The 25693-nt window shown below is 47.6% G+C and overlaps 2 protein-coding genes across 2 annotated transcripts in view; one reads left to right on the top strand and one right to left on the bottom strand.

The window, feature by feature from the left end:
- Positions 1-15258, top strand: part of ankk1 (ankyrin repeat and kinase domain containing 1) — a 30064-nt gene extending 14806 nt beyond the window's left edge. The window contains exons 6-9 of the mRNA XM_070892837.1: positions 1191-1346; positions 2766-2881; positions 4334-4409; positions 13967-15258. Coding sequence (XP_070748938.1) covers positions 1191-1346; positions 2766-2881; positions 4334-4409; positions 13967-15258 — 1640 coding nt within the window. The remainder of the gene's footprint in view (positions 1-1190; positions 1347-2765; positions 2882-4333; positions 4410-13966) is intronic.
- A 5230-nt stretch (positions 15259-20488) lies between these two features.
- Positions 20489-25693, bottom strand: part of LOC139275670 (transmembrane protease serine 5-like) — a 78400-nt gene continuing 73195 nt past the window's right edge. The window contains exons 10-13 of the mRNA XM_070892836.1: positions 24395-24493; positions 24167-24309; positions 21885-22037; positions 20489-20623 (exon numbers count right to left, since the gene is read on the bottom strand). Of these exons, the coding sequence (XP_070748937.1) occupies positions 20489-20623; positions 21885-22037; positions 24167-24309; positions 24395-24493 (530 nt within the window). The remainder of the gene's footprint in view (positions 20624-21884; positions 22038-24166; positions 24310-24394; positions 24494-25693) is intronic.

Below are 25693 nucleotides of genomic sequence, written 5' to 3'. Positions count from 1 at the left end.
TGTGTGTGTGTGCGTATATGCATTTATATGTGTGTGTGTGTGTGCGTATATGTGTTTATATGTGTGTGTGTGTGCGTATATGTGTTTATATGTGTGTGTGTGTGTGCGTATATGTGTTTATTATTGTGTGAGACAAAGATCGTCCACCAGCCTGTCTTCACCGCACAGCACTCCGCCCCCCCTCCCCCCCCAGCACAGCCCTGGACACTGTGGACCAATTCCCATATCTTGGGAGCCTCCTATCAACAAGAGCAGGCATCGATGACGAGATCCGACACTGCCTCCAGTGCGCCAGTGCAGCATTTGGCCGCCTGAGGAAAAGTGTGTTTGAAGACCAGGCCCTCAAAACTGCCACCAAGATCTACAGGGCTGTCGTAATACCTGCCCTCATGTATGGCTCAGAGACATGGACCATGTACAGTAGACACCTCAAGTTGTTGGAGAAATGTCACCAACAATGACCCCGCAAGATCCAACAAATCCCCTGGGAGGACAGGCACACCAACGTCAGCGTACTCATCCAGACCAACATCCCCAGCATTGAAGCACTGACCACACTCGATCAGCTCCGCTGGGCAGACCACGTAGTTTGCATGCCAGACACGAGACTCCCAAAGCAAGTCTCGGAGTTCCTTCACGGCAAACGAGCCAAAGGTAGGCAGCAGAAACGCTACAAGGACACCCTCAAAGCCTCCCTGACACCTGGGAGTCCCTGGCCCAAGACCACCCTAAGTGGAGGAAGTGCATCCGGGAGGGCGTTGAGCTCTTCAAATCTCAACGGCGAGAGCTTGAAGAGGTCAAATGCAGGCAGCGGAAAGAGCGTGCGGCAAACCAGTCCCACCCACCCCTTCCCTCAAAGACTATCTGCCCCACCTGTGACAGAGTCCGTGGCTCTCGTATTGGACTGTTCAGCCACCAAAGAACTCACTTCAGGAGTGGAAGCAAGTCTTCCTCGATTCTGAGGGACTACCTATGATGATAGTGATGTGTTTGTGTGTGTGTGTATATATACACACGTGTCTGTGTGTGTGTGTGTGTGTGTATGTGTACAATTACTTAGCTTGTGGTCTAGATGCTGCTGTACTGGGTATCTAAACTTTGGTACAACCAGCTTGGGTCTTACTTTGATTTCAGAAAATACTGATATTGTTGAAGATCTAAGTGATTCTGACTGTTTCTTCACACTTCAGGGACCAACATAATGGCAGTGTTTGTGAAAGTGGGAGCAGGAGAGAGACCATGCCTTAAACTAATTCCAGAGAATTGTCCCCAGGAGTGTGCACAGATGGTGGACTTGATGCAGAGATGCTGGGATCAGGAGCCAAAACGACGACCTGCATTCTCAGGCAAGCAATTCATTTAAAGACTGTTCACCTATAAAAGTGTGTGAACCGGGGGTAGGACGGTGGGTCTATGGAATTGTGGACATTGTTTACATACAAAATATAGGTCAGGGATTAAGAACGTGTTTGGAATTGACATGTTCAGGTTGCACATGGAAGTTGCTAACACATTGCCCAGTGATGAATTGAACCTTTTGATATCCTGCCAACATATTCTCAGATACCACTCAACAAACCGACAGCTGTTACCAAACAAATTTCAAATAACTACATTAAGCAACACCCTATAAGAAATATCTTGTTATACCTGTCCCCAGCAGCTTTCTCACTGCCTCTTGATTTTTAAAACTGTATTCATTTATGCGATGTGGGCGTCGCTGGCCAGACCAAGCATTTATTGCCCATCCCTAATTGCCCTCGAGAAGGGGATGGTGAGCCTCCCTCTTGATCCGCTGATCTTTGTGGCGCTTTGGTACAACTGAGTTGCTTTCGAGGTCATTTCAGAGGGCAGTTAAGAGTCAACCACATTGCTGTGGGTCTGGAGTCACATATCAGACCAGATCAGCCGTGATCTCATTGAATGGCGGAGCAGGCTCGAGGGGCCGAATGGCCTACTCCTGCTCCTAGTTCTTATGTAGGTCAGAATTTCCCCAATCTTACACCGAAATTACGCCGCACTTTACTGTGTTTCCATGGCATTCCTGCCGATGGCAACATACGCCAAAGTTTCCTGACAATCTCATCGGTATACGCCTGACATAAAAACCAGCATGAAGCAAGCAGAAATCATCGGATATAATTGGGACTAAGGAAAGCACAGACCATGCAGAACAGCTCTCATCTTTAAGTCCCTCTTTATATTACTGCTATTTTGAAAATTAAAGATTAAAGCCATTAAACCACAAGTTATGCACATTAAGCACAGCATGTTTATCAAAATGAAATTGTGGAAGCTTTTTAATGTAACAGGTTCCAATGTTACTGGTGCCATTTAAAAAAAAAACATTTAAAGAAAAATATGTTGCAGGTCTCGGTAATGAGAAATAAAATTAATTGCAAAAAGATTTGTTATTAAACACCAGAAATAGCGATTTTGGTCCTGCTGGGGCAAAAGGTACACCTATTCAGAACTGACGTAAATGCAGGAAACTCGCACTTTCTCTGGCCTTTTGCACGGTGGGAATTTGGAGCTGTGGTGATGAGTTCAGTGGGGTTCAGAAGGACATAACGTGGGAGCGGCACAAACCATCGAGGAAATTTGCGCGTAGTGATGTTTCGGTGTAAAAGCGGTGTAAATCAGTTATGCGCGAATTTCCTCAGGAAAAGATATGCCACAGCTCCGCTCTTACGCCATACTTACGCTGAAAATTCCCAGGAAAATCTCCAGGTCAGAAACTAACTTTTAAACATTTTCTTCTCCAGAAATCGTTGTGGAGACGGAAATGCTGTACAGCCTGTTGCGATTTCCAGACATTCAAATCAACAAGCCAACAGAAAAGCCAAAGTTGGCTCCTCGATCGTCAAGCAGCAGCCTCCATGTACGGTGATCTCCCACGGTGACCTTTCTCTTAATGTCGGTTACTTCGCAATGAGTTGTGTTCGATCGGATTGAGCGTTGTTGCTTCAAGTAGAAGGGCGTGCAAACAGAAACTGCTGGAAACGGTCAGCGGGTCAGGCAGCATTTGTGGAGCGAGAAACCGAGTTAACCTTTCAGGGCAATGTTCTGACGAAGGGTCACCGACCTGAAACGTCAATGCTGCCTGACCTGCTGAGTATTTCCAGCATTTTCTGTTTTTATTTGACACTCCAGCATCCACAGTATTTTGCTTTTGTAGAAGGTTGTGCAGATGGGGGTGAGATGGAGAGGGATGGGAGGAGGCTGGTGAGAAGCATAAACCCCGGCACGGACCTGTTGGGCCAAATGGCCTGTTCTTGTGTTGTACGTTCTACATAATTCTATGCAAATAGCTTCACCCAAATCCAGTAGGGAGGAACTGCTTCCTCCAGTAAGTGGGTCGGCAACTAAAGGTCATTGAGTTAAAATAATTGGCGAAAGAACTCGAGGGGAAAAGAGGAGAAAATTCTTCACACAGAGGATTGTTATGATCTGGAACGCACTGCCTGAAAGGCCGGTAGAATCGGATTCCATGGGAACTTCCCAAAGGCAATTGGACTTATATTTGAAGAGGATTAATTTGCAGGGTTATGGGGAAAAATCTGGGTGTGGGACTAAATTGGACAGCTGCTACAAAGAGCCAGCATAGGCGATGGGCAGAACGGCCTCCTTCCGTGCTGTATGGTTCTGTTCTATGATGACATGTCGGAGTTTAATCCAGAGCGAGACTGTGGTTTTGTTTTACTTATGGAGGATTTGGCCCGGCATAGAGAGGGGACAGTAGACTGAGAGTTGTTGCAGCTAGTATGACAACCTAAGAACATAAAAAAATAGGAACAGGAGTGGGCCATAAGGCCACTCGAGCCCACTCCGCCTTTCAATAAGATCACAGCTGATCTTCTACCTCAACTCCACTGTCCCGCCCGATCCCCTTAGTGCCCAAAAAATCGATCTCAGACTTGAATATATTCAACGACTGAGCTTCCACAGCCCTCCGGGGCAGAGAATTCCAAAGATTCACCATCCTCTGAGTGAAGAGATTTCTCCTCATCTCGGTCCTAAATGGCCGACCCCTTATCCTGAGACTGTGTTCCCCCCCCCCCACCCAGCTCTAGACATTTCAGCCAGGGGAAACAGCCCCTCTGCATCAACCCTATCAATCCTCCTCATAATCTTGTATGTTTCAATGAGATCACTTCATTCTTCTAAACTCCTCAACACTGACTTTCCCCACCTTGATGTGCACAATAATTCAGTCAGCAAACACTCACCATTTAACAAGAGGACAAGCAACTTAGTGAGCTGTTGCTTCAGCAATTACACGGGCTTAAATTTCCTGACAGTCGGGCAACATTCTTGTTCTTCCTTCCTGCAGAACGGAACGATAATTGCAGAGATTGCGAGGAATGAATTGCAGAAGCTGAGTCTGTTGTCCGAGAACTGTAGCAGTGGTTAGTATATACGCTGTGCACCTACTGCAGAGTCCGGGGTAGTTATTGTACTTATGCCAAGGGTCCGAGGCCGAGAAATTCGGGGCGTTTGCGCCTCCCGTTAGCGCCCCCAACTTTTCAGCCGTGCGCGACGCCGCTAACAACTCCCGCTAAATCCCGCGGGAGTTTAGCGCCAGGGGTAGCCCGTGGTGTCCTGCTCCGCTGCGTCGGGCGATGATGACACCATCACTGTGCGCACCCTACATTGGGTATCGCCCCCCCACCCCCCCCCCTCACCGAGGCTGCGGTGGACGATGACAGCGACAGCTTCAGTGGGCGCGTAACGGGCGGCTGGCCGTTCGCGGGGTGCACGTTAAAGGGGAGGTGTGGGCCGTCACAAAAAAGATTCGCCAAACGCTTTGAACGCGGGTTTCATGTCGCGATCAGTCGGCCCAACACTGTGCTTCCCGCTCCCGGTGGTCCAAGGATAGCCCTTTCATTATTGCAGAGTTTGCAGCTTGGGCCCTTCTCTTTAATTAAGGGACGAGCCCCCCCCCCCCCTACGCGGCAGTGCCCAGTGCATAGCGCTGCACCCCGCTCCCAGAGCGTCCGCCCCGCGACACGCCCCAGAAAAGAAGTGGAGTGCGTTATTTTGTGCTCCACTTCTGTTCAAGGGCGCTAACCCGAATTTAGCCCGGTAACCCTTGTCGGGACCTCCGTACCTGGCGCGAAATGCCCCCCCAAAATGAGACACGGTGGAACTTTCCCCCCATTGTTTGCACCAAGGCATCACTCGGCCTCCTGGAGTTTAGAACAGGGGAGGTTAAGCGTGAATCTTCAAGTCACGATGTTAACCGTAGCTGATGCTATTATTCGTGCACCAGAAACTGTTTTGATTTTTCCTCAGTAGTAAGGAGTTATGCAAGGAGCGATGGAGTCGGCCCCAGGCACATTCTCCAGTTTCCGAAGCCAGTCATGAGATTGGGAAACCTTAACACTTGTTCTGACTCAGCGTGGTGATGTTCTGCTCCAGTCTCTGCGTGTGGAGACATGATGAACAAGTGTGGGAATATTTCCTCTGGCGTTTGAGTTCACGAGATATACCAAGGAGAGGAATTCTTCCTGCATTTACCAAGGGCTTGGCGATACACGGTAGGGGCCAATGACTAACTCCCATGGGCTGGCAAGCTGGCTTGATTGGACGGCATCCCGCGTGGGAGTGTTTGTTGGAGGTTTGGCTCGGCCTCATCTGAAGGCCGCCAGTCAGCTATCTCCTGTTTTGGGTGTAAGATGGGAGCAGGTGGGGTGCCACAGGGCTCGGTGCTGGCCCGTTGCTTTTTGTGGTATGTATCAATGATTTAGACTTGAATGGAGGGGGTATGATTAAGAAGTTTGCAGATGATACTAAAGTCGTCCTTGTGGTTGATAATGAAGAAGAAAGCTGCGGACAGTAGGAAGATATCAACGGACTGGTCAGGTGGGCAGAACACTGGCAAATGGAATTTAATCTGGAGAAGTGTGAGGTAATGCATTTGGGGAGGGCTAACAAGGCAAGGGATTACACCTTAAATGGTAGGACACTGAGATGTGTAGAGGAATAAAGGCACCTTGGAGTGCATGTCCACAGATCCCTGAAGGTAGCAGGCCAGGTAGATAAGGTGTTTAAGAAGTGGTTATCATTCAACGCTTGGGGGGGGTGTGTGGGGCCTGGAATTTTTTGAGGATGTTTCCAGTAGAGTGGATAAGGGAGAACCAGTTGATGTGGTATATTTGGACTTTCAGAAGGCGTTCGACAAGGTCCCACACAAGAGATTGATGTGCAAAGTTAGAGCACATGGGATTGGGGGTAGTGTGCTGACATGGATTGAGAACTGGTTGTCAGACAGGAAGCAAAGAGTAGGAGTAAATGGGTACTTTTCAGAATGGCAGGCAGTGACTAGTGGGGTACCGCAAGGTTCTGTGCTGGGGCCCCAGCTGTTTACACTGTACATTAATGATTTAGATGAGGGGATTAAATGTAGTATCTCCAAATTTGCGGATGACACTAAGTTGGGTGGCAGTGTGAGCTGCGAGGAGGATGCTGTGAGGCTGCAGAGCGATTTGGATAGGTTAGGTGAGTGGGCAAATGCATGGCAGATGAAGTATAATGTGGATAAATGTGAGGTTATCCACTTTGGTGGTAAAAACAGAGAGACAGACTATTATCTGAATGGTGACAGATTAGGAAAAGGGGAGGTGCAAAGAGACCTGGGTGTCATGGTACATCAGTCATTGAAGGTTGGCATTCAGGTGCAGCAGGCGGTTAAGAAAGCAAATGGCATGTTGGCCTTCATAGCAAGGGGATTTGAGTACAGGGGCAGGGAGGTGTTGCTACAGTTGTACAGGGCATTGGTGAGGCCACACCTGGAGTATTGTGTACAGTTTTGGTCTCCTAACCTGAGGAGGACATTCTTGCTATTGAGGGAGTGCAGCGAAGGTTCACCAGACTGATTCCCGGGATGGCGGGACTGACCTATCAAGAAAGACTGGATCAACTGGGCTTATATTCACTGGAGTTCAGAAGAATGAGAGGGGACCTCATAGAAACATTTAAAATTCTGACGGGGTTAGACAGGTTAGATGCAGGAAGAATGTTCCCAATGTTGGGGAAGTCCAGAACCAGAGGTCACAGTCTAAGGATAAGGGGTAAGCCATTTAGGACCGAGATGCGGAGGAACTTCTTCACCCAGAGAGTGGTGAACCTGTGGAATTCTCTACCACAGAAAGTTGTTGAGGCCAATTCACTAAATATATTCAAAAAGGAGTTAGATGAGGTCCTTACTACTAGGGGGATCAAGGGGTATGGCGAGAAAGCAGGAATGGGCTACTGAAGTTGAATGTTCAGCCATGAACTCATTGAATGGCGGTGCAGGCTAGAAGGGCCGAATGGCCTACTCCTGCACCTATTTTCTATGTCTATGTTTCTATCAGCACCAAGAGCAAGGTACATCTGGGAAGGGTGGGTGCGCGGATGTTGCGAGGATCTTGCAGCTAGGGAATGGAAGACCAGCAGTGCAAGGAAGGTAGTGCAGGGGTCCCCTGCAGTCATCCCCCAGCAAAACAGATACACCGCTTTGAGTACTGTTGAGGGTGATGACTCATCAGGGGAGGGCCGCAGCAGCCAAGTTCATGGCACCGTGGCTGGCTCTGCTGCACAGGAGGGCAGCAAAAAGAGTGGGAGAGCGATAGTAATAGGGTATTCAATTGTAAGGGGAATAGATAGGCGTTTCTGCGGCCGCAACCAAGACTCCAGGATGGTATGTTGCCTCCCTGGTGCAAGGGTCAAGGAGGTCTCGGAGCGAGTGCAGGACATTCTGAAAAGGGAGGTGAACAGCCAGTTGTCGTGGTGCACATTGGTACCAACGATATAGGTAAAAAAAGGGATGAGGCCTTACGAGACGAATTTAAGGAGCTAGGAGTTAAATTGAAACGTAGGACCTCAAAAGTCGGACCTCAGGATTGCTACCAGTGCCACAAACTAGTCAGAGTAGGAATCGCAGGATAGCTCAGATGAATACGTGGCTTGAGCAGTGGTGCAGCAGGGAGGGATTCAAATTCCTGGGGCATTGGAACCGGTTCTGGGGGAGGTGGGACCAGTACAAACCGGACGGTCTGCACCTGGGGTATCTGACAATTCGGAAAGATAGACAAGAAGGGAAAGGAGGTGGGGTAGCTCTGTTAATAAAGGATGATAGGGCAGTTGTGAGAGACGATATTGGCTCTAATGAACAAAATGTTGAATCATTGTGGGTGGAGATTAGAGATAGTAAGGGGAAAAAGCTCACTGGTGGGCGTAGTTTATAGGCCCCCAAATAATAACTTCACGGTGGGGCGGACAATAATCAAGGGAATAATGGAGGCTTGTGAAAAAGAAACGGCAGTAATCATGGGGGATTTTAACCTACATATCGATTGGTCAAATCAAATCGCATGGGGTAGCCTGGAGGAGGAATTCATAGAATGCATACGGGATTGTTTCTTAGAACAGTATGTTACAGAACCTACAAGGGAGCAAACTATCTTAGATCTGATCCTGTGTAATGAGACAGGAATAATAAACGATCTCCTAGTAAAAGATCCTCTCGGAATGAGTGATCACAGTATGGTTGAATTTGTAATACAGATTGAGGGTGAGGAAGTAGTGTCTCAATCGAGCGTACTATGCTTAAACAAAGGGGACTGCAGTGGGATGAGGGCAGAGTTGGCTAAAGTAGACTGGAAACACAGACTAAACGGTGGTACAATTGAGGAACAGTGGAGGACTTTTAAGGGGCTCTTTCATAGTGCTCAACAAAAATATATTCCAGTGAAAAAGAAGGGCGGTAAGAGAAGGGATAACCAGCCGTGGATAACCTAGGAAATAAAGGAGAGTATCAAATTAAAAACCAATGCGTATAAGGTGGCCAAGGTTAGTGGGAAAATAGAAGATTGGGAAAATTTTAAACGACAGCAAAGAATGACTAAGAAAGCAATAAAGAAAGGAAAGATAGATTACGAAAGTAAACTTGTGCAAAACATAAAAACAGATAGTAAAAGCTTTTACCGATATATAAAACGGAAGAGAGTGACTAAAGTAAATGTTGGTCCCTTAGAAGATGAGAAGGGGGATTTAATAATGGGAAATGTGGAAATGGCTGAGACCTTAAACAATTATTTTGCTTTGGTCTTCACAGTGGAAGACACAAAAACCATGCCAAAAATTGCTGGTCACGGGAATGTGGGAAGGGAGGATCTTGAGATAATCACTATCGCTAGGGGGGTAGTGCTGGACAGGCGAATGGGACTCAAGGTAGACAAGTCCCCTGGTCCGGATGAAATGCATCCCAGGGTATTAAAAGAGATGGCGGAAGTTATAGCAGATGCATTCGTTATAATTTACCAAAATTCTCTGGATTCTGGGGAGGTACCAGCGGATTGGAAAGCAGCTAATGTAACGCCTCGGTTTAAAAAAGGGGGCAGACAAAAGGCAGGTAACTATAGGCCGGTTAGTTTAACATCTGTCGTGGGGAAAATGCTTGAAGCTTTCATTAAGGAAGAAATAGCGGGACATCTAGATAGGAATAGTGCAATCAAGCAGACGCAGCATGGATTCATGAAGGGGAAATCATGTTTAACTAATTTACTGGAATTCTTTGAGGATATAACGAGCATGGTGGATAGAGGTGTACCGATGGATGTGGTGTATTTAGATTTCCAAAAGGCATTCGATAAGGTGCCAGACAAAAGGTTACTGCAGAAGATAAAGGTACGCGGAGTCAGAGGAAATGTATTAGCATGGATCGAGAATTGGCTGGCAAACAGAAAGCAGAGAGTCGGGATAAATGGGTCCTTTTCGGGTTGGAAATCGGTGGTTAGTGGTGTGCCACAGGGATCGGTGCTGGGACCATAACTGTTTACAATATACATAGATGACCTGGAAGAGGGGACAGAGTGTAGTGTAACAAAATTTGCAGATGACACAAAGATTAGTGGGAAAGCGGATTGTGCAGAGGACACAGAGAGGCTGCAAAGAGATTTAGATAGGTTAAGCGAATGGGCTAAGGTTTGGCAGATGAAATACAATGTCGGAAAATGTGAGGTCATCCACCTTGGAAAAAAAACCAGCAAAAGGGAATATTATTTGAATGGGGAGAAATTACAACATGCTGCGGTGCAGAGGGACCTGGGGGAATCCCAAAAAGTTAGTTTGCAGGTGCAGCAGGTAATCAGGAAGGCGAATGGAATGTTGGCCTTCATTGCGAGAGGGATGGAGTACAGAAGCAGGGAGGTCCTGCTGCAACTGTACAGGGTGTTGGTGAGGCCTGGAGTACTGCATGCAGTTTTGGTCACCTGACTTAAGGAAGGATATACTAGCTTTGGAGGAGGTACAGAGACGATTCACTAGGCTGATTCTGGAGATGAGAGGGTTACCTTATGATGATAGATTGAGCAGACTGGGCCTTTACTCGTTGGAGTTCAGAAGGATGAGGGGTGAACTTATAGAAACATTTAAAATAATGAAAGGGATAGACAAGATAGAGGCAGAGAGGTTGTTTCCACTGGTCGGGGAGACTAGAACTCGGGGGCACAGCCTCAAAATACGGAGGAGCCAATTTAAAACCGAGTTGAGAAGGAATTTCTTCTCCCAGAGGGTTGTGAATCTGTGGAATTCTCTGCCCAAGGAAGTAGTTGAGGCTAGCTCATTGAATGTATTCAAATCACAGATAGATAGATTTTTAACCAATAATGCAATTAAGGGTTACGGGGAGCGGGCGGGTAAGTGGAGCTGAGTCCACGGCCAGATCAGCCATGATCTTGTTGAATGGTGGAGCAGGCTCGAGGGGCTAGATGGCCGACTCCTGTTCCTAATTCTTATGTTCTTATTTCACTGGTTACCCCACAGCTTTGCATACCAGGATATGACCGTGATAGCTGGCTCGATCTAGCATTGGTTTAAGCGGTGTCAGCTGTGGTTCAATGGGTCGCACTCTCGCCTCGGAGTCAGAAGGTTGTGGGTTTGAGTCCCACTCCAGAGACTTGAGCACAAAATGAAATCTAGGCTGACTCTCCCAGTGCAGTACTGAGGGAGCACTGCATTGTTGCAATGAGGCTGCATCAAGCTCTGTCTGATAGCTTTTATTAATTTGTTTAATACAGAGTTCCTACTTGCACAGATAATCCAGGCATATCCTTGTCACTGGTTGACATGCTGTGAGAACGTTGCTCACCTGGACGCTCTTTATTAATCTAATAGTAATTTTCCTTTTCACGGTGCGCAAATTGAGTGTGTATAAAATCCTGCTGCTTGGGAAGCCAGCCAATCTCCTAAACCCAACAGCAGTCTAAACGTTAAATTAGTTCACTTGGGAGGGAACAGAGGTGAAACTGGATGTTGGCCAAATCCCAGGCCAGCATTTCAGTATGTGTTTGACAAGCTGAGTAGATTGTATCTGTGGAGATGTCCACAGGCTGAGATCCTAGCTCATGTTTAAATTGTAAAAAAAATTATAATTGTGGTTTAGCAAAGAAACCTCCTGGACCCTCTGGCCCCACAAGGAAAGTGAAATAAACGAAAACTTCCGTTTAACGGCCCCTGACTCTCTGTCTTCATCTCGTGGGGAAACCACCGGACGTCTCAAAGCGCTTTACAGCCAATGAAATACTTTTAGAGTGTAGTCACTGTTGTAATGTAGGAAACACGGCAGCCAATTTGCGCACAGCAAGCTCCCACAAACAGAAATGTGGTGATAACCAGATAATCTGTTTTTGTTATGTTGATTAAGGGATAAATATTGATCAGGACACCGGGGATAATTCCCCTGCACTTTTTCAAAATAGTGTCATGGGATCTTTCAACTTCCACTTGAGAGAGCAGACGGGGGCTCGGTTTAACGTCTCATCCGAAAGACGGATCTAATTGAATAGTAGAACAGGCTCAAGGGGCTGACTGGCCTCCTACGTTCCCTTGCAATCTGTTCAATAATCCCCTCTATTCACACATTGGTCTTTTCACTGAGTTGGATTTGAGAATTCAAATTTCAGACGCGCTCAACATTTAAGCTTATTTAAATATTCGTTCCAAATACCGAGATGAGTCTGTGTTGAATAAAATTCCATGAACTAGTTCAAATTACTTGTCAGCTCCCAGGGCCAAGCCAGTAAAACTGGTTCCTGCTACTCACTCTCTCACTTCTTGTCTTTGGTAATCAGGCAACGTGAGTGTCAGATACAAAACATGAAATGGATTAATGTGATATAAGCTCCACGTTAATCCTACCAGAGGTCGTGAGCATGATTACCGTCTTACAGAAGGCAGGTACTGCAGAGAATTTAATGGCCAGAGGTGATCTACTGGACTAGTTTCGATCGTCTAGATGGGTCGGAGATGAATTTCTCAGATTTTTTTCCCCAAATTGGCCTAGGTTTTTAATCTGGGATTTTTAATATGTAGTCCCTCAAAATGAGGATGACTTGCTTCCACGTTTAACTAATTTACTGGAATTCTTTGAGGATATAACGAGCATGGTGGATAGAGGTGTACCGATGGATGTGGTGTATTTAGATTTCCAAAAGGCATTCGATAAGGTGCCACACAAAAGATTACTGCAGAAGATAAAGATACGCGGAGTCAGAGGAAATGTATTAGCATGGATCGAGAATTGGCTGGCGAACAGAAAGCAGAGAGTCGGGATAAATGGGTCCTTTTCGGGTTGGAAATCGGTGGTTAGTGGTGTGCCACAGGGATCGGTGCTGGGACCACAACTGTTTACAATATACATAGATGACCTGGAAGAGGGGACAGAGTGTAGTGTAACAAAATTTGCAGATGACACAAAGATTAGTGGGAAAGCGGGTTGTGTAGAGGACACAGAGAGGCTGCAAAGAGATTTGGATAGGTTAGGCGAATGGGCTAAGGTTTGGCAGATGGAGTACAATGTCGGAAAGTGTGAGGTCATCCACCTTGGGAAAAAAAACAGTAAAAGGGAATATTATTTGAATGGGGAGAAATTACAACATGCTGAGGTGCAGAGGGACCTGGGGGTCCTTGTGCATGAATCCCAAAAAGTTAGTTTGCAGGTGGCAGCAGGTAATCAGGAAGGCGAATGAAATGTTGGCCTTCATTGCGAGAGGGATGGAGTACAAAAGCAGGGAGGTCCTGCTGCAACTGTATAGGGTATTGGAAAGGCTGCTCCTGGAGTACTGCATGCAGTTTTGGTCACCTTACTTAAGGAAGGATATACTGGCTTTGGAGGGGGTACAGAGACGATTCACGAGGCTGATTCCGGAGATGAGGGGCTTACCTTATGATGATAGATTGAGTAGACTGGGTCTTTACTCGTTGAAGTTCAGAAGGATGAGGGGTGATCTTTTAGAAACATTTAAAATAATGAAAGGAATAGACAAGATAGAGGCAGAGAGGTTGTTTCCACTGGTCGGGGAGACTAGAACTAGGGGGCACAGCCTCAAAATAAGGGGGAGCCAATTTAAAACCGAGTTGAGAAGGAATTTCTTCTCCCAGAGGGTTGTGAATCTGTGAAATTCACTGCCCAAGGAAGCAGTTGAGGCTAGCTCATTGAATGTATTCAAATCACAGATAGATAGATTTTTAACCAATAAGGGAATTAAGGGTTACGGGGAGCGGGCGGGTAAGTGGAGCTGAGTCCACGGCCAGATCAGCCATGATCTTGTTGAATGGCGGAGCAGGCTCGAGGGGCTAGATGGCCTACTCCTGTTCCTAATTTTTATGTTCTTATGTTCACGTCGAAAAGATATGAGTTCACAGGTGTTTCAGGATCTAATGAAGGACCTAATATTCCGGATCCCGAACAACATGTTGACGGGTGGAAGATGCCTGTGTGGGATTTTTTTAACGTGTAGTGGCCGTTGCACACCAGCCACCACACGGGCTAGGTCTCGGTCCAGTGGCAAGGATACCACCTATCACAATCGTGTGGGACAGGCTCGATGGACCAGAGGATCTTTACCTGTTCATTGTTCGTTCGTATGGTCGTATGATGTACCATCCATCCATACACTCTAATTATGTTTTCTTATTGTAGATGACTCCATTGATACCAGAAGGGAACTCCTGCAGCATCTATTGGAAAATGACATCAGTAACTTGAAGGGAATATTAAGAAGAGAGCATGTTGCCCTGATCCTTGTGGAAGACTATACGATGATGCACCTGGCTGTTCTCACTGGAGATGTGGAGTTTGTCCAGCTTGTACTGAAGTATGGAGGCTCTGTCAATGCCCAAACCTCCAGAGGGTTCACACCTCTGATTATAGCTGTACAGAACCGATTTGTGGACCTGTGCATGTTACTGATTGAGGGGGGAGCCGATGTCAATCGAACGGACAAAGACAATTGGGCACCTCTGCATTTTGCGTCTCAAAATGGGGATGACCGGATTGGCCGTCTGCTGCTGGACAAGGATGCCCACGTCGACGTAAAGGAGCGTGATGGCTGGTCACCGCTCCACCTGGCATCGCAGAATGGCCATGAGAATGTGGTGCGAGTTCTCTTCACTCGCCAGGCCAACCTCGACCTGCAGGAGAGTGACAACCGTACATCTCTGCACCTCGCTGCCTACTATGGCCATTGTAACATCGCCAAGCTTCTGATTGGCCAAGGAGCTGAGCTGAACAGAACGCAGGTTGGCCTCCGGACGCCGCTGCATTTGGCGGCTGAGAGGGGTTTCTTCAGGGTCGCGAGGCTACTGGTGAACAGCGGAGCTGAGGTCGATAGCCTGGACCATTCGCACTCCACCCCTTTGCACCTGTCGGCACTGAATGGTCACACCGGGATCTGCAGGTATCTCTTGAAACACGGGGCTGACATCAATCGCAAGACCTCACAGAATTGGACGCCCCTGCACCTTGCCTCTCTGAAGGGCCAAGTGACAACGGTCCACCTGTTGATTGACAGCCCCTCTGACGTTGATGTTGGTGGGGATATGGAATGGACCCCCTTGCACTTGGCAACGTGCTACAACCAAGAGCAAGTTGTCTCGGAGCTCCTGGCCAACGGTGCCAATCCCAATGTGACGGATGAATCTGGGTGGACACCGTTGCACCTTGCTGCCCACAGAGGCAGACTCTGCAGTCTCGAGATGTTGCTCGATCACAAAGCCGATGTCAACGCTGCCAATAGGTTCGGGTGGACTTCTCTGCACTTGGGCGCCCTGAACGGCAATGCTGCTGTTGTACAGACGCTGATGAGGCACAATGCAGATGTGAAAGCTGAGGACCAGTATCGGAATACGCCCCTCCATTTATCAGTGAAACACCGGAAACAAAGTGTGGTCAGTGTACTCACGGGGGAGGCGTCGACGGAGGCCAATTTGTAGCCTGAGATTCCTGTGTTGTGCCACTCCACTGTATCTGACCCCTCAACCTCAAAGACTTTGCAATAACCAAGGGACTGGGGAAGTGAAGTGCATTAGAAAATAGGTCTATATCTGGGAGCTGGGCTTGAATCCAGACTGGACTCTGGACCAGTCTCACTCTGTCAGCGTCTTTATGTGAAAGCAATGTTGGGGATACCTCAACTCGACAGGTTCAGCATTGTAGCACCAAACTGTTCTCGAGAACATAAGAAATCGAAGCAGGAGTCGGCCATACGGCCCCTCGAGCCTGCTCCGCCATTCAATAAGATCATGGCTGATCTTCTACCTCAACTCCACTTTCCCGCTCGATCCCCGTGTTCATAATTTGCTGATTCATAATCTCACTCAAAAGTGGTTGTGAAGATAGCTGGTTCCTATCTTTAGGGAGATTATTCTACCTGAGATGAACTCGCAACTTTCTGAGCAATCTCACTCAGGGAATGAGCCTTGGCTTTGAAAAGCCGCCTTCTTTCTCTCTTCAACAATTGGGGTGAAGATCTCTCTCTCTTTCTCTCCTTTCCTCCTGCTCTCTATCTCTCTTTTCTCTCTCTCTCCTGCAGCACTAATTCTGCTCCCGCTATCTCTTCGCGGCAGTTTCTGTGCTGGGAGTACGGGATCGGTGAATGCAGGTGAATGTTGGAACGGAAGATTATAGAACAGTAAAAAGAAAAATGGACGGGAGGAAGGGGGCGGGGGAGGAGGAGAATAGACGGTGAATAAAAGAGTAGTTTACTGAGAATAAAATGTGTTTGTATTCTGAAGAAGAAAAATGAGAGACAATGTAAAAAACTAAAGTTTCAATTCGCCAGGCATCATGTGAGGGGGAGGGAGGGGGACAGGGTTGGGGATTTAATGAGATCCTGGGAGGTACTTGCTTTGATCACATGGTGGGGTTTTGGATATAGGGACCTACAACAGGTCTTGCGACAGAACCGAACGTTTGAAAATCTGACACACATATTCTTAAACTTTACTGTGAGCCCAACACTGCATTTCGCTGGAGTTTACCAATAAATTTTGCATTTTTTTTTTAATAACAACTTCTTTGTTTTTGCTCTCTCTGCTTCCAACAATAACTGCCATTTATACGGTGCCTCTAACGTAGTGAAACGTCCCAAGGTGTTTCGCAGGAACGATTATCAAACCAAATTTGACACCGAGCCACATAAGGAGATATTAGGACAGATGACCAAATGCTTCGTCAAACAGGTAGGTTTTAAGGTGCATCTTAAAGGAGGAAAGAGCAATAGAGAGACGGAAAGGTTTAGGGAGGGAGTTCCAGAGATTAGGGCCCAGGTAGCTGAAAGCACGGCCGCCAATGGTGGAGAGATTATAATCAGGGATGCATAAGTGACCAGAATTGGAAGAGCGCAGAACTACAGGAATATGCTCAACCAGCGTTGGCAACCCAAGGCTGAGACTCTCCTTGCATATTATTGAGGCATGTGAACTGACCCCAGATCACCATTGATCAGCTGAAACAGAGGACGATTGGCATCCAATACTTGGAATTGGCCTGGGCCTGGGCCAGTCTAAACCAAGTTCTTCCGCAAACCATTAACATCATGAAATTTTCCCTTTTTATTTTATGATTTTCGAGGTGAACGTTCATTACAAATGATGGATATAAAGTTAGTCAAATCCTTCAACATTAGCCTCCACCTTCAAATTCTTGCATGCTGCCAGTTCTGTCAGTTGGAACTGCACCGAGATGTAAATCTGATATTTCCTGATCGACATTGTACCCATATGAATGTTTAACATGTTTGTATTAAATTCCTCTGTGTGCTTTCTTGGTGCAGGAGTTAACCCCAAAACCAGTGAACCATGTGAAATCTGCCTTTTAGCGTTCCATCATCATAGGCAGTCCCTCAGAATCAAGTAAGACTTGCTTCCATTCTTAACATGAGTTCTTGGGTGACTGTACAGTCCAATACAAGAACCACAGTCCCTGTCACAGGTGGCACAGATAATCATTGAGGAAAAGGGTGGGTGGGGAGTCTGGTTTGCTGCACGCTCTTTCTGCAGCCTGCGTTTGATTTCTGCATACTCTTGGCGACGAGACTCGAGGTGCTCAGCACCCTCCCGAATGCACTTCCTCCACTTAGGGTTTAATGTTTATAGAGTTGCCGGCAAACTCCAGCAGAGCCAGGGGTGCCCACACTCCAGGGGTGCCCTGGTGTCTCCAGGAATTGAAGATTAACCTCCTGGACACTGCTGGGAGAAAAACCCGGGAAAAAAATTACAGCGGTATTGAAAAAAATAGTGTTTTTGTTTAGCAACATAGGAACAGGAGACCACCATTCAGCCCCGCGAGCCTGTTCCGCCATTCAATGAGATCATGGCTGATCTGCGACCTAACTCCATCGACCCGTCTTTGGCCCATATCCCTTAAAACCTTTGGTTAACCAAAAGCCATCAATCTCTGATTTAAAATTAACAACTGACCCAGCATCAACTGCCATTTGTGGAAAAGAGTTCCAAACTTCTACCGCCCTTTGTGTGTAGAAGTGTTTCCTAACTTCACTCCTGAAAGGTCTGGCTCTAATTTTTGGACTATGCCCCCTAATCCTAGAATCCCCAAACAGCAGAAATAGTTTCTCTCTATCTGTTGCCCTTAATATCCGGAAAACTTCGGTTGTATCATCCCTTAACCGTCTAATTTCTAGCGAATACGATCCTAATTTGTGTAATCTCTCCGCGTAAGTTAACCCTTAAAGTCCACGTATCATTCTTTTTTAAGTTATGAAGAAGTTGGAGATGGGGGGGGGGGGGGGAAATGTTTGTCTGTCTGGGTGGGGCGGTTGGAGACAGGATGTGATGAAACCCCCAGGAATATGCTCAACCAGAATTGCCGACCCTTGGCTGAGCTTCCCGCTCATCTACCAGGCGGGTTGGAGGACGATGCTTGTCCGCCAGGCTCCTGTACAATCGCAGCAAGGGACGGGCAATAAATGCTGGCCATGCCAACGATGCCCAGGCCACAGGAACGGATGATGAAAGGCGAACACTCCCTGCGGTATTTGTGATCAAAGCACAACGTAAGAAAAGGAGATGAGTTCTTTCATTTTTTATCCGACAATACCAACTGATGTGATTTCACCTTCCCTGAAAAATCACCAAAAGATGTCCAACCAGAGTTGTGTCTTGCCCAACATATCCTGCAACCTTTGTACCGAAAACGGGGACAGACTCTCACACAGTAGATACATGAGGTGTGCAAAAAATATATTTTAATTTTTTGATGAGGTAAGTGTCAAAGTGTTCAGACCCGAGCAGCTGAAGTATATCAAGCAGTATTTATTTGGTGGCTTTTCGATGTAGGAGATAAGAATATAAGAAATAGGAGCAGGAATCGGCCATTTGGCTCCTCGAGCCTGCTCCGCCATTCAATAACATTAGGCTAGATCTGATCATGGACAGCTCCATGTCCCTGCCTGCTCCCGATAACCCCTTATCCTCTTATCGCTTAAAAAACTGTCTATTTCGGTCTTAAATTTATTCAATGTCCCAGCTTCCACAGCTCTCTGAGGCAGCGAATTCCACAGATTTGCAGCCCTCTGAGAGAAGAAATTTCTCCTCATCTCAGTTTTAAATGGGCGGTACCTTATTCTAAGATCATGTTGGAGTGCATTATTAAAGAAGCAGTAGCAGGACATTTGGAAAAGCAAAATTTGGTCAGGCAGAGTCAACATGGATTTATGAAGGGGAAGTCATGTTTGACAAATTTGCTAGAATTCTTTGAGGATGTAACGAACAGGATGGATGAGGGGGACCAGTGGATTTGGTGTATTTGGACTTCCAGAAGGCATTTGACAAGGTGCCACATAAAAGATTACTGCACAAGATAAAAGTTCACGGAGTTGGGGCTAATATATTAGCATGGATAGAGGATTGGCTAATGAACAGAAAACAGAGAATAGGGATAAATGGTTCATTCTCTGGTTGGCAATCAGTAACCAGTGGAGTGCCACAGGGATCAGTGCTGGGACCCTAACTATTTACAATCTATATTAACGACTTGGAGGAAGGGACTGAGTGTAACATAGCCAAGTTTGCCGACGATACAAAGATGGGAGGAAAAGCAATCTGTGAGGAGAACACAAAAAATATGCAAAAGGACATAGACAGGCTAAGTGAGTGGGCAAAAATTTGGCAGATAGAGTATAATGTTGGAAAGTGTGAGGTCATGCACTTTGGCAGGAAAAATCAAAGAGCAAGTGATTATTTAAATGGAGAAAGATTGCAAAGTGCTGCAGTACAGCGGGACCTGGGGATACTTGTGCATGAAACACAAAAGGAAAGTATGCAGGTACAGCAAGTGATCAGGAAGGCCAATGGAATCTTGGCCTTTATTGCAAAGGGGATGGAGTATAAAAGCAGGGAAGTCTTGCTACAGTTATACAGGGTATTGGTGAGGCCACACCTGGAATACTGCGTGCAGTTTTGGTTTCCATATTTACGAAAGGATATACTTGCTTTGGAGGCAGTTCAGAGAAGGTTCACAAGGTTGATTCCGGAGATGAGGGGGTTGACTTATGAGGAAAGGTTGAGTAGGTTGGGCCTCCACTCATTGGAGTTCAGAAGAATGAGAGGTGATCTTATCGAAATGTATAAGATTATGAGGGGGCTTGACAAGGTGGATGCAGAGGGGATGTTCCCACTGATAGGGGAGACTAGAACTAGAGGGCATAATCTTAGAATAAGGGGCCGCCCATTTAAAAGAGAGATGAGGAGAAATTTCTTCTCTCAGAGGGTTGTGGATCTGTGGAATTCGCTGCCTCAGAGAGCTGTGGAAGCTGGGATATTGAATAAATTTAATAGAGAAATAGACAGTTTCTTAAAGGGTAAGGGGTTATGGGCAGCGGGAGGTGGAGCTGAGTCCATGATTGTATCAGCCACGATCGTATTAAATGGTGGAGCAGGCTCGAGGGGCCGTATGGCCTACTCATGCTCCTATTTCTTATGTTCTTATGTAGAAAGGACTGTTTTTTTTTGTAAGACGCGTTGATCATATGTGAAGTAATAGACCGTGTCAGGGACACCTAATGTCCCATTATGGGAAAACCAGATCACTGGGCTTTTTTTTTTACAAAAACACACACAGCTGATCTCACTCAGTGAGCCTTGAGCTATTATTTTTTAAAACCTTCCTCGCACTGAGAGAAAGATCCAAGCCGATTCTCGAGGTCTAAGGCCAGGGAACGGCGGTTGTGTGAAACCATCCCGCCACTCGACGTCTCTGGCTGTTCCTCTTCTGTGCCTCGCATTCCTCACGCTGTTTAGCAGATTCTGGAATCTTCTCTAAGACGCGGAGGTGTCCAAACTCTGAGCGGGAGAGAAGTTGTTACAGAATCGAGTTGTTCATTCTTCTATTGCTTTAGAAACGCAGGGACAGGAGGAGCCCATTTAATCCCTCGAGCCTGCTCTGCCATTCAACTAGATCCTGGCTCATCTGTACCTCAGCTTCACTTTCCCGCTCGATCCCCATACCCCTTGATTCCCCTTAAAGTCTAAAAATCTATCTATCCCTCAGCCTTAAATATAAATAACTGACCATCCACAGCCCTCTGGGGTAGAGAATTCCAAAGATTCACCACCCTCTGAGTGAAGAAATTCCTCCTCATCTCGGTCCTAAAAGGCTGACTCCTTATTTTGAAACTATGGCCCCTAGTTCTAGACTCTCCAGCCAGAGGAAACATCCTCCCAGCATCTACCCTCTCAATCCCCCTCGGAGTCTTGCCTGTTTCAAAGAGATCACCTCTCGTTCGTCTAAACTCCAGAGATTATCTACCCATTCTACTCCAGTAACGGGTAATGTCGCATTTTGGCTGATATAAGCAACTGCTCCTTTTAAACGTATAAGTTTTAAGTGATGGGGACTATATTTAAAAACTGCTGTTGTCCATTCAGCCCTGCCCCTGCTACGGACAGGTAGCGAACGAGAGAGTTATATTCGGTGTAACTGAGAATCTGTTATTAATAAAAGATAAAGCATATAGCACTGTTCGTTCATTCTCTAGAACATAAGGACATAAGAAATAGGAGCAGAAGTCGGCCATTTGGCCCCTCGAGCCTGCTCCGCCATTCAATGAGATCATGGCTGATATCCCACCTCAACTCCACTTTCCCCGCACTATCCCCATATCCCTTGATTCCCTTAGTATCTAAAAATCTATTGCTGTCTGCGTTGAATATACTCAACGACTGAGCTTCCACAGCCCTCTGGGGAAGAGAATTCCAAAGATTCACCACCCTCTGAGTGAAGAAACTCCTCCTCATCTCGGTTCTAAATGGCCGACCCCTTATTCTGAGACTGTGACCCCTGGTTCTAGATTCCCCAGCCAGGGGGAAACATCCTCCCTGCATCTACCCTGTCAAGCGCTGTAAGAATTTTTTATATTTCAATGAGATCATCTCTCATTCTTCTAAACTCTAGAGGATACAGGCCTAGTCTACTCAATCTCTCCTCATAGGACAATCCCCCCATCCCAGGAATCAGCCTGGTGAATCTTTGTTGCTCTCCCTCTATGGCAAGTATATCCTTCCTTAGGTAAGGTGCTTGCCATTAGAAGCGGGTCCCTTACCTCGATAACGCTGTATATCCATTCTAGGAACTCGGACACTTTTGCGTAAACTCCTGGGTGATTAGCTTCAGCACAGCCGATGCCCCAACTCACCACTCCGGTCAAATGCCAGGCTTGGACATCCTCACATACTAGAGGGCCACCGCTGTCTCCCTGCAACGTACACCCACAGTCAGTGTTGAGTAAATCTCGGGGTGAAGGTGGGGGGCGGAGGGGGTGGAAGGTGGAGGGCATAGCGGGGAGGGGGGAGAGAGGTGGAGGGGGGAGGGGGTGGGGTGGATGGGTTTGTGGGGGGGGGGGCGGGTGGGCACATAAAACTGCCCACAAATCAACGCAGATTGTTGATCTCACTCAGAGGCCACAGAGATGGTGGGTGTGTGGGAAATGTGAAGTTAACATCGGAAAGGTAAGGGGTCGCTTATTTCATATTAAGGTCAGCAAGCATTGTTATGGCAGAGTTTTCTTTTCTTCGTTCATGGGATGTGGGAAATCCAGCATTTACTGCCCATCCCAAATTACCCTTGATGACTAAGTGGCTCGCTGGGCAATTTCTGAGGGGCAGTTATGAGCCAACCACATTGCTGTGGGTCTGGAGTCACATACAGGCCAGACCGGGTAAGGGCGGCAGATTTCCTTCCCTGAAGGACATGAGTGGACCAGTTAGGTTTTAACGACAAGTAGAGGGAGCTCGACTCTACTTCCGGGTCAGGTACAGAACCCTGCATCTGTCTGTCCCATACCGGACCTGAAAGTGTTTCACGTGGTGACTGAGTAACAAGGGGGGAAAAGATGTTACATTTCCCTACACTAACATCCTTTATCTTCAACATCATTTAAAAAAGGAAATAAAAAGAAGGACTTGCATTTCTGTAGCGCCTTTCACAACCGCAGGACATTCCAAAGCGCTTTGCAGTCAATGACGTAACCTTTTAAAGTATAATCACTGTTGTAATGTAGGAAACGCGGCAGCCAATTTGTGCACAACAAGCTCCCACAAACAGCAATGTGATAATGACCAGATAATCTGTTTTTAGTGATATTGATTGAGGGATAAATATTTGGCCAAGATATGTCCCTGCTCTTCTGCGAAATAGTGCCATGGGATCTTTTATGTCCACTTGAGAGAGCAGACGGGGCCTCGGTTTAACATCTCATCTGAAAGATGGCCCCTCCCACAGTGCAGTACTCCCACAGTACTGTCCCTCCGATAGTGCAGCGCTCCCTCAGTACTGCTCCTCCCACAGTGCAGCACTCCCACAGTACTTTCCCTCTGACAGTGCAGGGCTCCCTCAGTACTGCCCCTCCGACAGTGTGGCGCTCCCTCAGTACTGCCCCTCCGACAGTGCAGCGCTCCCTCAGTACTGCCCCTCTGACAGTGCGACACTCCCTCAGCATTGCCCTTCCGACAGTGCAGCGCTGCCTCAGTACTGCCCCTCCGACAGTGTGGCGCTCCCTCAGTACTGCCCCTCCGACAGTGCAGCGCTCCCTCAGTACTGCCCCTCTGACAGTGCGACACTCCCTCAGCATTGCCCTTCCGACAGTGCAGCGCTCCCTCAGTACTGCCCCTCCGACAGTGCGGCGCTCCCTCAGTACTACCCCTCCAACAGTGCAGCGCTCCCTCAGCATTGCCCCTCCGACAGTGCAGCGCTCCCTCAGTACTGCCCCTCCGACAGTGCGGCGCTCCCTCAGCACTGCCCCTCCGACAGTGCAGCGCTCCCTCAGTACTGCCCCTCCGACAGTGCGGCGCTCCCTCAGTACTGCTCCTCCGACAGTGCAGCGCTCCCTCAGTACTGCCCCTTCGACAGTGCAGCGCTCCCTCAGTACTGCCCCTCCGACAGTGCGGCGCTCCCTCAGTACTGCCCCTCCGACAGTGCAGCGCTCCCTCAGTACTGCCCCTCCGACAGTGCGGCGCTCCCTCAGCACTGCCCCTCCGACAGTGCAGCGCTCCCTCAGTACTACCCCTCCGACAGTGCGGCGCTCCCTCAGTACTACCCCTCCGACAGTGCAGCACTCCCTCAGTACTGCCCCTCCGACAGTGCAGCACTCACTCAGCACTGCCCCTCCGACAGTGCAGCACTCACTCAGCACTGCACTGGAGTGTCAGCCAAAATTATGCGCTTAAGTCTCTGAAGTGGGACTTGAACCCACATCCTGCTGACTCAGAGGCGAGAGTGCTCCCCACTGAGCCACGACACAGTAAACTCAAAAATAGACTTTCTTTATTAGATTGAGAAGCAAAGTAGTTTTAGATCCGCGATCCTTTTGCTCTGACCTCAACTCACCTGGCAAGCATCAACTTTGCCCTCCTTGTATCCTGCACACATCATTCTGGGAGATATGGCACCATTATACATGCAGCTACTGTTACATCGCTCGGTGCTAATCAGAGGGACAGATGCTTCCTTTAACAGATTTTCTACCTCGTCTGAAAGATACAAAGTAAGAACGAATGCGGCGAAAAATTTCTCTGCTGTGGAAACAATCTTCAACCTGGCGACTCGAATACTTACAGGCACCTGCACTTGCATGGCCCCAGCCCGATATCCAGCACTCTTTACCCAGTGCCACATGATGGTGGTACCTCGGCAAGCAGATTGCCCTCACCGTATCTGTAAAACAGGTGAGGATGTAAAGACTGTGCAAATGCTGGGAATCTGAAACCAAAAAAACAACCACAACAACAACAACTTGTATTTATATAGTGCCTTTAACGTGGTGAAACATCCCGAGGCGCTTCACAGGATTGTCATGAGATAAAAACAATTTGGCACCGAGCCGCCTGAGTAGAAATTTAGAGCAGGCTTGGTCAAAGAGGACGGTTTTAAGGAGCGTCTTGAAGGAGGAAAGAGAGGTAGAGAGGCGGAGAGGTTTAGGCAGGGAGTACCAGAGCTTGGGGCCCAGGCAACAGAAGGCACCAGAACTGCACACAGTAATCTAGCTGTGGCCTAACTAGTGTTTTATACAGTTCAAGCATAAATGATGTCCCTTTGTTGTGAACTCCCCCACCAGAGGAAATCACTTCTCTGTAACTACCCTATCAAGTCCTTTGAAAAATGTTAAACGCTTTGGTCAGATCACCACATCGCAGGAAAAGATGTGATTGCACTGGAAAGGGTGCAGAGGAGATTTACAAGAATGTTGCCTGGGCTGGAGAATTTTAGCAATGAGGCAAGACTGGAGATGCTGGGTCTGTTTTCTGTGGAACAGAGGAGGCTGAGGGGAGACCTGATTGAGGTGTGTAAATTTATGAGGGGCCAGAATAGAATGGATAGGAAGGACCTGTTTCCCTTGGCAGAGGGGTCAACAACCAGGTGGATTTAAAGTAATTGCGGGGGGAGGTTTATATGAAGGGAAATTTCTTCACCCAGAGGGTGGTGGGGGTCTGGAACTCGCTGCCTGAAAGGGTGGTAGAGGCAGAAACCCTCACCACATTTTTAAAATACCTGGATGTGCACTTAAAGTGCCGTAACCTACAGGGCTACGGACCGAGAGCTGGAAAGTGGGATTAGGCTGGATAGTTCTTGGTCGGCCGGCGGGACACGATGGGCTGAAATGGCCTCCTGCCGTGCTGTAAATTCCTGTGATTCTATTCTATGATCACCCATTGATCTTCAGTATGCTCAAGGAATGCGAGCATAGTTTATGCATCCAGCAACTGCCAGCCAAGGTTGCCCCTAAGGTGGGCGGCCATGCATCAATCGGCAGGTCCCGTGCAGCCCTCTCACCAGCTGCCGCCGCTGGAAAGGCTACAGCGCATGCACACCCGAGCGGTGTATTTAATGGGACCGCGCGCCACACGGATTCGAAGG

The sequence above is a fragment of the Pristiophorus japonicus genome, chromosome 11 (assembly GCF_044704955.1).
Source record: "Pristiophorus japonicus isolate sPriJap1 chromosome 11, sPriJap1.hap1, whole genome shotgun sequence".
Lineage (NCBI taxonomy): Eukaryota > Metazoa > Chordata > Chondrichthyes > Pristiophoridae > Pristiophorus > Pristiophorus japonicus.
The sequence above is the reverse complement of the archived record's forward strand: the minus strand, read 5'-3'. Positions and strand labels throughout refer to the sequence as shown.